The sequence below is a fragment of the Capricornis sumatraensis genome, chromosome 22 (genome assembly GCF_032405125.1).
Source record: "Capricornis sumatraensis isolate serow.1 chromosome 22, serow.2, whole genome shotgun sequence".
In the NCBI taxonomy this organism is placed as follows: domain Eukaryota; kingdom Metazoa; phylum Chordata; class Mammalia; order Artiodactyla; family Bovidae; genus Capricornis; species Capricornis sumatraensis.
This window is the reverse complement of record NC_091090.1, coordinates 24,823,859-24,837,160: the sequence shown is the minus strand read 5'-3', so window position 1 is coordinate 24,837,160 and position 13,302 is coordinate 24,823,859. Positions and strand designations below refer to the sequence as shown.

Genomic DNA, 13,302 nt, shown 5'->3' with positions numbered 1-13,302 from the left:
ATCAGGAGAAAGCAATCTAGCTAAATAATTCACCCCAATGTGTTGGAACTGAACGCATCCCCTCATCTCAGAAATGATTGCACTGGGTTTTCAAAGCACTTCTGGCAAGGGATAAGATGGAAAGGAAGTAATCCATAGTGTCAGAATTTCTAACTTTTAAGAAGATGAAGGTGGTCTTTTTCAAACAGGTTGGGCTTTCTGGGGTTTTTGGGTATTTCAGGGCTTGTGGAATCTTAAAGACTGAACTCTCCAGGGACAGCGAAAGTGCCAAATCCTAATCAGTAGATCGCTAAGGAGCTCCCACATTTTCATCTTTTAAATAGAGACAATGGTACCCATTTTGTGAGACTTTTGAAAGACGAGAAAAGAGATAATAAATGTCAACATTTAAAACAGAGTTGAATACGTTGAATCTGCCACAATAACTGCTGTCTGATAATGATGATAGCTTTGAAAACCATGCCTTCACTTATCCTCAATGTCCTGGGAATTCTTCATTGGATATTATTTAATCTTGAGCAATAAACTTGTAACTGCCTACCACCTCTACCCTGGAAAACAGAGTGCCAACTTACAGGCTGCATTTAGTACCTTCCATTGTTCTGCAGCCAACGGAGAGGGATGGAGTGAAAGGTCCTGAAGGGAGTGGAGGAAGTAGGTTTTCCAAAAATGCGTGGAGGTATGAGCCTTGGAGATGAATGGACATTTGTACCTATGAACCAGGAGGTATTAATAATATACCCAAGGTGGGAAATCAGTTTGGTGTTCTGAATCACCATTTGGGAGACTGGGGAGAAAAGCTGGTTCCTTTTCAATCAGAATATTTTAAATATCATTGATCCTCCAGCTAAGGCTGAAAAAGATGCATTTATGTTAGAGTTCATCAGAAGGGTTTTTTCTTTTCTTTAATTTTTGGAAGATTGTCAGTGTTTGAGGCACCCCACTCCAGTACTCTTGCCTGGAGAATCCCATGGATGGAGGAGCCTGGTAGGCTGCAGTCCATGGGGTCGCTAAGAGTTGGGCACGACTGAGTGACTTCATTTTTGCTTTTCATTTTCATGCATTGGAGAAGGAAATGGCAACCCACTCCAGTGTTCTTGCCTGGAGAATCCCAGGGATGGGAGAACTGCCGTCTATGGGGTCACACAGAGTTGGACACGACTGAAGTGACTTAGCAGCAGCAGCAGCAGTTGCGATGTGAAAGCTTCTCATTGCAGTGGTTTCTCTTGATTCAGAGCACAAGCTCTAGGGCCCTTGGGTCTCCTTACTTGTGGCATATGGGCTCACCAGTTGTGACTCCCAGGGTCTAGAGCACAGGCTCAATAGTTGTGGTGCACGGGCTTAGTTGCTTCACAGCATGTGGGATCTTCCAAGATCAGGGATCAAACCCATGTCTCCTGTATTGGCAGGCAGATTCTTTACCACTGAGCCACCAGGGAAGCCCCCGATTTGGCTTCTTTGCTACCAAATCAGAGTCAGATAACTGTGACAGTAAAAGAACATCTTATGTCGTTGCAGGAAATGCTGAAATAGACACAGACAGTGGCTGCAGCAGATACACCCTCATGGCCAATGAGACTCAGTGTCCGAGCGGGTCGTCTGGAACGACAGTGGTCTACACGTGTGAGTTCATCAGTGCCCACGGAGCCAGAGGCAGAAAGGACATAGAAGTGACATTCATCTCTGTAGGTAAGGACTCTTTCACTAGTATTTTGGGGCTTGCCCCCTCAAACCAGGGGCTGCCAATGAACTGGGAGCATCCACGAGCAGTGAAGCCGGACCTTCCCTGGTTGTGAGAGGGTGGTTGGGGTAAATCACACAAGGGGTTTGCATCTCTGCTGTTTAAATTCACATGAATTTCTTACAAGGAAGGGTAAGAGTAGGAAACAGTGGTTGCAGGGAAGGAACCGCCTACGCTGTACTGAGAAGGCAAAAAGCTGAAGTAGGTTTCACACTCCGATTAGTCACTGAATAAGGAAGGAATCCCATGGTCTAAGAGTCGGACACGACTGAGCAACTCTCACTTCACAAGGATAATGCCGTTTATCTCCTACTTTTTCTCCCATAATCCCATTCTCTCTCCCTTGAATTGCAATAGTTTGGCTCACTCCCCACCATCCTTCATTCCCACCTTTTCTCTCCCGTTTTATCTTTTTCAGAGAGAATGCAGCAGAAAGCTTTAGGAGTCTGGTATTTCCTGGTTATCTTACAGTTGTTAACAAGTGGTTTTTTATTTTTTTCATGTTTCAATTAATTCTAGGACTCTTAAAAGTATCATTTCTACTGCTTATATCTTAAAGCATTCTAACTTCACCCCTATATCAGACGCTTAAAACCTTCTGCTGCATTCTCTGCAAAAATTGGGCAGGCAAACATGTTTTTGCGCCCATCACACAAAAACAATTTAGATAAATCATCAGTCCCCACTTCTGAACAATTTGGGTGTCTCTGCTTCTCAGTCCAGATATAATTATTTGGGCAGTGTAATTGCTGTGATCCCTCTGCTTCACAAGTCATTCCAGAAACCACTCATCTGCTTGGTAAGCACCGACTGGGTACTGGACCCAGTGCTGATGCTGGCGATGTGAACGAGGACACACATGAGAGGGTCCTGCTCTTAAGGAGCTCACGTTTTTATGGAGAAGAGATACAAAAGAGAGAAATGAAAATAACTATGGCATTTTAAGTTATTTCGAAAGAGTAGAAAATGGTACAGTCATAGGAACTGAGCCATTAAGTCTCCCTTGAGGTACCTGGAAGAGGTTGGAGGGGAGTTTGGGTTAAGTCAACACTCTTAAGTTTGCAACCTTTTGCCCTGCTGATCATTAGGAGATAATTCCAGCCACAAAGGGGAAGTGCGCGAATCCCAAAGGCTTGTGATGGAAATGAGTACAGTTCAGAGCACCACCAAGAACAGCCTAGAAACAAGTAAAGCCCCGGAGCAGCAAGGTACCAATGCCGCGTTGACCCCAGTAGAGTCAGGACCGCTCATGCTTTCTGTCTCCATGTGAAATTTCACTCTATGTGGACGTCACCAGAAAGACTAAACGTTATACTTGTTGTTGGTTTTCTTTTGTCTGTTTTATTTGCATTCTTTTAGCCAAGCTAAACATAACCCCGGACCTAATTTCTGTTTCTGAGGGACAAAGCTTTTTTATAAAGTGCATCAGCGATATGAGTAACTATGATGAGATGTACTGGAACACTTCTGCTGGAGCTAAAATATACAAAAGGTTTTATACCACGAGGAGGTATTCTGACAGAGCAGAGTCGGTGTTGACAGTGAAGACCTCAACCAGGGAGTGGAATGGTGAGTGAAAGCCCAGATACCCTGCACCCTGGTTCTGGGACCCCTAGAAATACACTGGAATCATTACCATCCATGAAGGGCCTGGCCTGAGCCATGCCTGTGCCAGCCACTCTACATGTCATACGTCATCACTCAAGGCAACAGCCCTTTGGGGGAAGATGTCACTATTCCCATTTTCCAGATGTGGAAAGTGAGGTTCAGCGAGGATAATAAATGTGCCTAAGTGTCCACAACTTAAGTTGTAGAGAAAGAATTAAAACTGGTCTTTGATTCTAGAGCCCGTGCTTTGCTGTTAAGAAGATTTTTTGTTTTAATTTAACTATAGGTAATTTACAATGTTGTGTTTAGTTTCAAAGTGATTCAGTTTTATATATATATATATATTTACACACACATATATGAAGATATCATGTATATGTGATATATATAATCCCCATGTAATCACATATAATCACCTATATATGTGATTCAGTTTTAAATATAAAGCAATTCAGTTTTTATATATGTATGTGAGTCAGTTTTTTATATGAAGTGATTCAGTTATATATATATACATATATGTGTTCTTTTTTAGGTTCTTTCCCATTATAGGTTATTGTAAGATATTGCATATAGTTCCCTGTGCTATACAATAGGTCCTCATTATTCATCTATTTTATGCATTAATTGTATGCATATAATTCCAAACTCCTAAGAGGATTGTTTTTTAAAGTATTTTTACCAGATTCTTGTTTCACCCAACTGAGGTATAAAAATTCTTCCTAAAGGTTTTATATGCCTGGTTCCAAAAGAGGAAAGAAAAACATTTTTGTTTTCTACTTATCCCTAGATACTGTTTAAGTTGAGAGAAAATGCAAATTTTTGAAAGGAAATGAAATTTGATAGGATTCCTTTGATAATAACTGACATTTCTTGAGCTTCTGCTGTGTGGTAGACACTGTGCTAAGTATTTAACTACATGAATTAATTTAAAACAATAAACCTAGAGGAGAGTGTCCTTATCATCTCCATGTCACAGATGAGGACACTGGGGCCCAGAGAGGGTGAGAAACTGCCTGAGGTTATGTATGCGTCTGCTGAATGGCGGAGCCAAAGGGAAAAGGTGACTGGCTCGAGGCCAATTTTTTTTTTTTTTTTTTTTTTTTTTTTGGTGGGGGTTCTGCACTTGTGGGATCTTAGTTCCCGGACCAGGGATTGAACTAAGCGTGGTGTCTTAAAACACTGGACCACTAGGCAAGTCCCCAGAAGCCAATTATTAACTACTTTGTTCTAGAGCTTTTCATGAATTACAGGCTTAATCAGTCCAGATCCTGTGAGTTCCAGCTCATCTTGGTATTTTCCTATAAGGAAGGCTTAGGCAGCACTGTAGCAATAACTGCTTCTTGTCTGGCTGGACTTGGTGGATACCATCAGGAATGGGAAATATTCTCATTTCTCCTATGCTGAGCTCATACTTGCTCTGCCCAATAGCCCTTTCTGACTATCAGACAATATTGAACTGTTAAACAGTCCCACTCAGGTTCTAAAAATCATCTGTTCTCATCAAAATTGACTGCACTTTTCTATTCAATGTTAAGTTCCCTCCCTCACAATGGGAATCGGAAGGCATTTTCTCTCTGGTCTTTTCTACTTGTTTTTTCTCTGCCCAGCAGCTGCTCTGACTCCCCCAAAGTTAGAGCAAAGAGAAGGGATGTCAGCAACATTGAAAGGTCCTACTGAACTGTAGATGCTGTTATAAACTTCCGGCTGTCCCCACAGCAGCTGACCCAGCAGCGGCTCATTCCCTGATGGGCTCTGGTGTGAAGTCCAGTGGGAAAGGTGGCTTTCATGAAGGTCAACCCAAGCCCTGTCCACAGTCCACTCTGCTTCACCAAGCACTGGGCGTGCAGGCAACTCCTGCTGCAGCTTTCTCTTTTCACTCCTGCAAAGTTGAGTCGGCCCATTCTCATCTTCAGACTTTTCTAGATAAGCGTCAGACATGTAATCCCAGAGTCTACAGGACAAGCTCTCCCAAGAGTTCACCATCCACTTCCCCCTCCTTCCCCCTTCCCTCTGCTCTCCTCAGCGGTGCCACGATGTGCCAGAACCAGAGGCATCTACTCCCTTAGAGACGGGTGTCACAGGACCCCAGGGCTCCAGCTCCATCTCACTGACAACTTTCTTCAAAGAACTCCCCAGCCCAGCACACACCAAAATTCTCATTTTTTCCCTCCTGGTTAAAGAAAGAGCCTTGGAGGAGGTCTTGGGAACCTGATTTGAAACTCGATCCCACTCCAACAAGCTGTTTGACTCTGGATAAGCCACTACATTGTATTCAAAAGTAAGTGAATATTTCCTTGAGGATGGGTTCAAATGCATAGAGAGCCCAGGAGGGGACTCGATGGAGTGTTTTCTCATCTAGGGCCCAGGAGGAGTCACTGTGCGCTTGTCCCAGCTTGACAAGGAAACCCAATCCTCTTCTTAACTTTTTCAGCCAATGCCTTCCTGTTTTTGTTTTTTGATTTTGCAATGGCTTTATTAAATAAAATTCATGCACTATAGAATTGATTCATTCAAAAGATACAGTTCAGTGGCTTTTAGTATACTGGAGTTGTGCAAACTTAAGCATAGTCGACTTGAGAACATTTTCATCACTCTCCACCCCCACCAAGAGAAATTCCATATGCTTTACAAGTTAGCTCATTTTCTCCCAAAGCCCCAGCCCTAGGCAACCACTACTCTATTTTCTGTTCGTGTATATTTGTCTCCTGTAGTCGTTTCACAGAACTGGGATCATACGATACGTGGCCTTTTGCGTCTGGCTTCTGTCACTCAGCATGATGTTTTTGAGGTTCAGCTAATGCCTTTCTGGAGCGATGACTTTTGTTCCGTCTCATCTTGGCTTCCTTCCACTCAGGAACCTATCACTGCGTATTTCGATACAAGAATTTGTACAGGGTCATGGCCAAAGATGTCATCGTGTACCCGCTGCCTCTAGAGTCCAACATCATGGTTGATCCTGTGGAAGCTGCAATTCCATGTCGAAGCTCCCGTCACATCAGATGCTGCATTGAGGAAGATTCAGACTACAAGGTCGTTTTTCAAGTGGGTTCCTCGTCCTTTCCTGCTGGTAAGATGCCCACTGCTGAATTGTTAGGACATAAGATTCCATATACGTGAAGTCTACATATTTACTGTTAAAGTAGGGGTAAAGAGATGTAAGGATTCCATCAGACAGAATGTAACGGAGGACTCCATGAGGCTTTTCTGCCTTCTATTTTGCTATGCGGCCAGTGGCTCGTTGAAAAGTGAAAGTGTTAATTGCTCAGTCATGTCTGACTCTTTGAGATCCCGTGGACTGTAGCCCACCATATAATTCTCCATATAATTCTCCAGACAAGAATACTGGAGTGGATACCCATTCCCTTCTCCAAGAGATCTTCCCGACCCAGGGATCAAACCTGGGTCTCCTGCATTGTAGACAGATTCTTTACCATCTGAGCAAGTGGTTTGTGACAAAATCTTGAGAGTCAGTGAGAGTGGAGCCCATTGTTTTTAGTGATGGCTGTTGAAGACCATATTAAGTTACTGTCACGAGCCTTCTACATGTTCCATATAGTAGACTAGATATTCTGATCATCCCTCCCTCTATGCAGGAGTTAGCATGCAAGCAAAGTACCACAAGAATCCTGTAAATGCACAGTTGAGCAGCCCAAAGAGTAACAGAAACAATCAAAAAGAATTAGAGGAAATGTTTTTGCTAATGATGGGATGCCCTGAAGGCATTTGCCAAAATCAGAAACCCAGAATCGTGAATTTCAGTTTGAAAGCTCTGAAATGCATGAGACAGAAGGCCTTGATCCCAAGGCAGTAATTAAGGCACCCCACCCACCAGCACAACGTCAGGGCCCTCAGATGATGACGTGCTTAGTAAAAGAATAAGAATCTAGGGGAAAAAAAAAACCAAAATTCATCTGCCAGAGTTAAGAGCTTGGCCTCATTGCTGATAAAAGGCAAAAATTTCATCTGAGAATTATGACTGTCTTGCCCAGGTTTGGGGCTTGAATTTATACTACCAATGTGGTCCAGGAACTCCAAGCTGAGGAATAATTAACTTAAGAGGGTCCACTGGTAGCACTCAATGGTACCTGACCCCCCAAAAAATAAATTCAAGTCCTGTCTGGTAGAATGTACCTTCCACCCAGATCCCTCAGGATTCAATCAGATAAAAGGTCAACCAAATATGACTTCACAACCCCAAATCTCAACTCACTGACACCATCACCAGGAATTTAGGAGCTCACTCATACTTTCAAGAATGGTTCTTGGGGACCTCCTGCTTAATACAGAACACAGTGAATACAGGAGGAAATGAGAAGGAGATCAAAGAAGTGGGGCATGCAGATTAATATCTAGAAGAGCATATGTCATAAAAGGCAATATAGAGAAATTAGATACCCCAAAATGAGCATTAACAGATCAAAAGAACAATAGAAGTTCAGAAAGGTGGGGAATCCCATAAAGACTAGACAGTGTGGAGAAGGATGCGTGGCAGGCGGATATGAAATCAATCTGGGTACTGAAATATTTAAGCATTTCAACATTCTGTGGTAAACACGCATGCGTTCAGTGTTTTCTGTGTGCCAAATACTGAGCTAGGCACTAGGGATGCAAAGATAAATATGACCAGGTACCTACTCTCTAAAACCTTAGGGTCTGGTAGGAGTTGTTGTTCAGCCACCCAGTTGTGGCCAATTCTTTGTGACCACATATGCTGCAGCATGCCAGGCCTCCCTGTCCCTCACCATCTCCTGGAATCTGCCCAAGTTCATATTCATTGCATCGGTGACGCTGTGCAGCCAGCCATCTCATCCTCTGACACCCTCTTCTCCTTTAGTGAAGTGTGAAAGTCGCTCAGTCCTGTCCGACTCACTGCAACCCCATGGACTATGCAGTCTGTGAAACTTTACAGGACAGAATACTGGAGTGGGTAGCCGATTCCTTCTCCAGGTCTTCTCTTCTGGTGACCTCTAAACAAATGCAATGAAAGCAGGATAGGATAAAAGTGCAGAGCATCACGGGGTTTTGTAGATGGAAGGATGCTGAGAAAGCATTCTGATGGTCCGAAACTGGGTGGGCATAGACTTGGAGCCGTGAATGGTGGAGGTAAGGTTTCGGCCAGCACGCCTGCCAGTGCAGGCTTAGTTACTTCTAGGCAAGTGACATTTTGAGAACCACATGGAAGATGAATGTGGCACATAATCTTGAAAAGAGTTGAAACAAGTTTATCCACGTTGGATGATTTTAACAAAATCCGTGCTTTGAATACTTATGTTGTGACTTCATTCTTTGATTTCATTTTAGTAAAAGAAGTTGATGAAAAGCAAGTGTGCTACAAACATCATTTCACGGCAGACTCAGTTTCCTGTCCAGAAAATGTGGATGTGTTTTGTCACTTTACCAATGCCGCTAATAATTCAGTCCAGAGCCCATCTATGAAACTTAACCTGGTTCCTGGTGAGAGTGCTTTTAATTATTTTAAAATGTTACAGTCATGAGCAGAGATTCATTTATTGATTCACTTCCTCATTCATCCATCAATAAATGTATGTTAATCTCTTTCATGTGGCAAGACTTGAGCTAAGCATGGGGGATTGAAAAGAAATAAGCTATGTTTCTTGGCCTCACATCTAGGAGACAGACACATGTGATTTTAAAATGTTATCACATATAGTGTGGTAAGTTCTGCTCTAGAGACGGTTGTGGGTGGCTAGAAGAGGCTATCTGATTAACTCTGGTAGTGATTAGGTGGGAAGAAATTGATTAAGAAAGCTTGGCAGATAAAGCCATATACCCATTGATTCTGAGAGTTGAAGCCCTGCCCTCACCAGTTAAGAGTGGATGGTGTTTGTGTGGGGCTGAGGCCACTGTGAACTTTCAGCAAAGTTCAGATATCTAGTCTACTTTATGCCCTCATCAGCACTGTTTCCCAGAGCTACAGAAAAAGAATCAGAGGGACTTGCCTGGCAGTCCAATGGGTATGACTTCACCTTCCAATGCAGGGGCTGTGGGTTCCATCCCTGGTTGGGAAGCTAGGATCCCACATGCCTCGGGGTCAAAAAACCAAAATATGAGACAGAATCAATACCATAACAAATTTAATACAGACTTCAAAAAATGTTCCACTTCAAAATATCTTAAAAATAATAAAACATCAGAAACTGTCTTTCCCATCCTTTGTCATCGCTGAGCCAATGCCACCTCATATACTATTTTTCAAGGTAAAAAGATACTTCTGGGCCTGCATCATAAGCAATCCCCTGGCCTCAGAAATCATCTCTATAAAAGACCCCATGATATTGAGGGATTTTTGGTCCTTCTCATCGGTGTTGGTATCTGAGGCCCAGACACCAAAGTAGCAAGCAATGAAGAGCTCGCTGTGTCTCTGAGTCACCATCCCTTGACCCCACCAAGCACACCTCTTCCAGAGGGTAGCCAAGGTCACTTCTCCTCTGTCCTCCCGTCTTAGCCCAGCTGCCATCATGTTTTATTCTTACCTTTGTTCTCCTCTTCGTTCTTCTTGCAAAGTCTGATTCCTCAGCCTTTTCCCAATAGAAAATTACTTAGGTATTTTAAGATTTTTCTACAGTGGCTGAGAACTCAATAATTGCTAAAAGATGATGGGGAGGTGGTTCTGCTCATCAGAGAGTCCAAGTTCCCTGGAGATGGAGCTTCTCAACAAATGCCATTTTCCAATGAAGTCTGGTCTTAGGTAGAGGAAAAGTCAAGTCATCCTTAAGGGAAACCAGAAGGAATAAATGCTTATAAATATTGTCTAGAACATTCAGGTCATGGATGCCTAGAATTCCTACGGCTAATTATAGCTTTAGATTAAAATGGTGCTTCTTATCCTTGGCTGCACTCAGGAATCACAAGGATGCTTTAAAAGCTGTTGGAGCTTGAATTTCAGCCTGAGAGGTTCTGATCTACTTGGACTGGAGTGAGCCTGGACATGGGTATTTCCGAGGCTCCTCTGGTGATTCTTAGGCATCAGAGTTGAGAATCCCATACATGAAGATCCCATGCGTCCCTAACACTCAAGGTCACCTGCATATCTTTTATCTGGATGAGTACACATTAAGCTCTTGTTATTTTCATGGCTTAGATTTTACAGGCAGCAAAGAGAAAAATCCTGGAGATCGGAGGTGGGAGTGAGGCTTAGAGGAAAAGCCAGTGCAAATTAGAACCAGATCTGTGTGGAAACTCGGAAAATGAACTGAAAGTGAACTGAAAGTGAAGAAGATGAGTTCAAATATCAAAATGCCACCTAAGCCTGGTCCTGTTTCAACTATCTTTTCTCCTCTTTTCAACTGTGCCTTTTATGTCCACGTTTCCAATGCAGGGGAGAGCATCACTTGCCAGGATCCTATCCTAGGTGTTGGGGAGCCTGGGAAAGTCATCCAGAAGCTTTGCCAGTTCTTGAACATTACCAGAAGCCGTGAGAGTCCTATTGGAGGGATCATAACTTATAGATGCGTGGGTTCCCAGTGGCAGATTGAGAAAAATGACTGCATCTCTGCTCCAATAAATGCTCTGCTCCAGCTGGCCAAGGTGATCCTTAAACCCTTGTCTCTGAGCTCTTGGTGGAGAGCTGTTAATTTAGCTGAGCCTATTTCTTAGCACTTAGGAAAATGGACTTTGAGCTGCTTTGTGTTGCTCTCAAAGCTACACTTGTTTATTTCCGAAGAAAATGCAACCCTAGACATGCTTAATATTTTGCTTAAATACCAATAGAGAGGCAACACAATGTGTGTTCTGCCCTAGGGCCGGCTGTGTGCCTTCACCTTGGTTTCCGTTAGCTCAATGATAAAAGTCATGTTGGTGAAGTCATCCCCTCTTTTGAAGAATTTTTATATCAAGCTAATAGTTCTAATCTTTTCAGAAAGAAACCAAAATAAAAAGTAAGATTCAGGGACCTCCCTGGTGGTTCGGTGGTTAAGAATCCTCCTTCCAATGCGGGGGACACAGGTTCAATCCCTGTTCAGGGGAACTAAGATCCCACACGCCACAAGGCAACTAAGCCTTCACACTGCAACGAAGACCCAGCACAGCCAAAAAAAATTAATTAATTTTTTAAAAAGTAAGGTTCATCAATAGGAAGAAAAATATTGGGCTTTATGCTTTTATAGGTCTGAGATTTCCTTTATCCTTACAAGTCATCTATAGTCCTAGAAGGGGCTAGCTGACCTCTCTTACCTAGAGTAGAAGTGAGTGCCATGTGGCGAGGACATATGTTTCATTTCATCAAAATAAATACTTCCACCTCTCATGCTTATGTTGCTGAGAATGCAAGAGTCCTCAAATTCCATGAGTTACAATAAATGAGTTGCACATATATATATATTTTTTGTCTTGTCTGATTGTGTTGGCTTTTTTGTTCTTAGGCTTTGGTTAAGAGCCCCACCCAAGATGAGAAGCTCCCGTCCTACCTAGGGAATCTTTCCATTAGCACAAAGCAAGCGAAACTTGAAGTCGACTCATTTTCTGGGACCCTGGGAGCTATTATTAACATTCTGGACCTGTTCTCAACAGTTCCAACCCAAGTGAATTCAGAAATGATGACGGTGAGTTTGTTCGTCTTACAGGAGTCTGGCTTCTCATCTCTTCATCCCTCAGCATTGGGGTCAAGAAATATAACTTCTCTCCACTGCAAATTCTCTCTTTTCCTAAGCAGTGCCTTGCCAGCTCTGGCTTTTAGCATGTGTGTGTATATCTCGGGATCTTAAGATGATTTTTTAAAAAATCTCAATAGTTTCTTCATTAAAAGAGAATGAATTCTTACCTGCTTTCTAAGAAAACTAGGAATGAAAGGTTTTCGGAATATGTACAAGGTGGGATTCTCAACAATCTCTCACTAAACACGACCTTTGATGCAATCAATGTTCTTTTTTTTTTTTAATTGAAGTATAGTTGGTTTACAATGTTATGTTCATTTCTGCTGTACAACAGAGAAAATCAGCTATACATATACATATAGCCTCTCTTTGGGGGATTTCCTTCCCACTTCAGTTGGGGGCTTCCCTTGTGGCTCAGCGGGAAAAGAATTCACCTGCAGTGTGGGAGACGTGGGTTCGGTCCCTGGGTTGGGAAGATCCCCTGGAGAAGGGAAAGGCTGCCCACTCCAGTATTCTGGCCTGGAGAACTCCATAGGCTGTATAGTCCACGGGGTCACAAAGGGTCAGACGCGACTGAGCGACGTCCGCTTTCACTTTTCCCACGTCTGTTATCACAGAGGACTGAGTAGAGTTCCCTGGGCTGTGCAGTAGGTTCTAATTCGCCGTGTATTTCACATGTAATAGTGTAGGTATGTCAGTCTCAATCTCCCAGTTCATCCCATTCCCCTTTTACCGCTTGGTATCCATAGGTTTGTTCTCTACATCTGTGTCTCTATTTCTGCTTTGAAAATAAGATTATCTATACCATTTTTCTGTATTCCACATATATGCATTAATGTACAATATTTGTTTTTCTCTTTCTGACTTACTTCACTTTGTGTGACAGTCTCTGAGTCCCATCCACATCTCTTCAAATGACACAATTGCATTCCTTTTTAAGGCTGAGTAATATTTTATTGTATACATGTACTACATCTTTACCCGTTCCCCTGTTGATGGACATTTAGGTCGCTTCCGTGTCTTGGCTATTGTAAATAGTGTTGCAATTAACATTGAGGTGTATTTATCTTTTTGAATGAAGGTTTTGTCTGGGTATATGCCCAGGAGTGGAATTGCTGGATCATATGATAGTTCTATTTTTAGTGTTTGAAGGAACCTCCATACGATTTTCCATTTTGGCTATATCAATCTACATTCCCACCAACAATGTAAGAAGGTTCCTTTTTTTCCAGCAGTTAGTGTTCTAAGAGGAAAGAATTCACCCACCAGAGTTCAAATGAAGATACTTTAGTGAAGGGATACTTAGGTAAAACTAGGAATTTTTTAAAAAGTGTGAGG

At 42.6% G+C, this 13,302-nt stretch overlaps 1 protein-coding gene across 5 annotated transcripts in view; it reads left to right on the top strand.

Annotated features, from left to right (window-relative positions):
- Nucleotides 1–13,302, top strand: part of ADGRF5 (adhesion G protein-coupled receptor F5) — a 113,102-nt gene that overhangs the window by 89,928 nt on the left and 9,872 nt on the right. For 3 of the 5 annotated variants that reach the window (XM_068961032.1, XM_068961035.1, XM_068961036.1), the window contains exons 11-17: nucleotides 1,519–1,689; nucleotides 2,830–2,949; nucleotides 3,101–3,310; nucleotides 6,207–6,419; nucleotides 8,654–8,806; nucleotides 10,692–10,900; nucleotides 11,734–11,913. In XM_068961032.1, coding sequence (XP_068817133.1) covers nucleotides 1,519–1,689; nucleotides 2,830–2,949; nucleotides 3,101–3,310; nucleotides 6,207–6,419; nucleotides 8,654–8,806; nucleotides 10,692–10,900; nucleotides 11,734–11,913 — 1,256 coding nt within the window. The remainder of the gene's footprint in view (nucleotides 1–1,518; nucleotides 1,690–2,829; nucleotides 2,950–3,100; nucleotides 3,311–6,206; nucleotides 6,420–8,653; nucleotides 8,807–10,691; nucleotides 10,901–11,733; nucleotides 11,914–13,302) is intronic. The other 2 variants (XM_068961034.1, XM_068961033.1) reach the window with 1 other exon arrangement.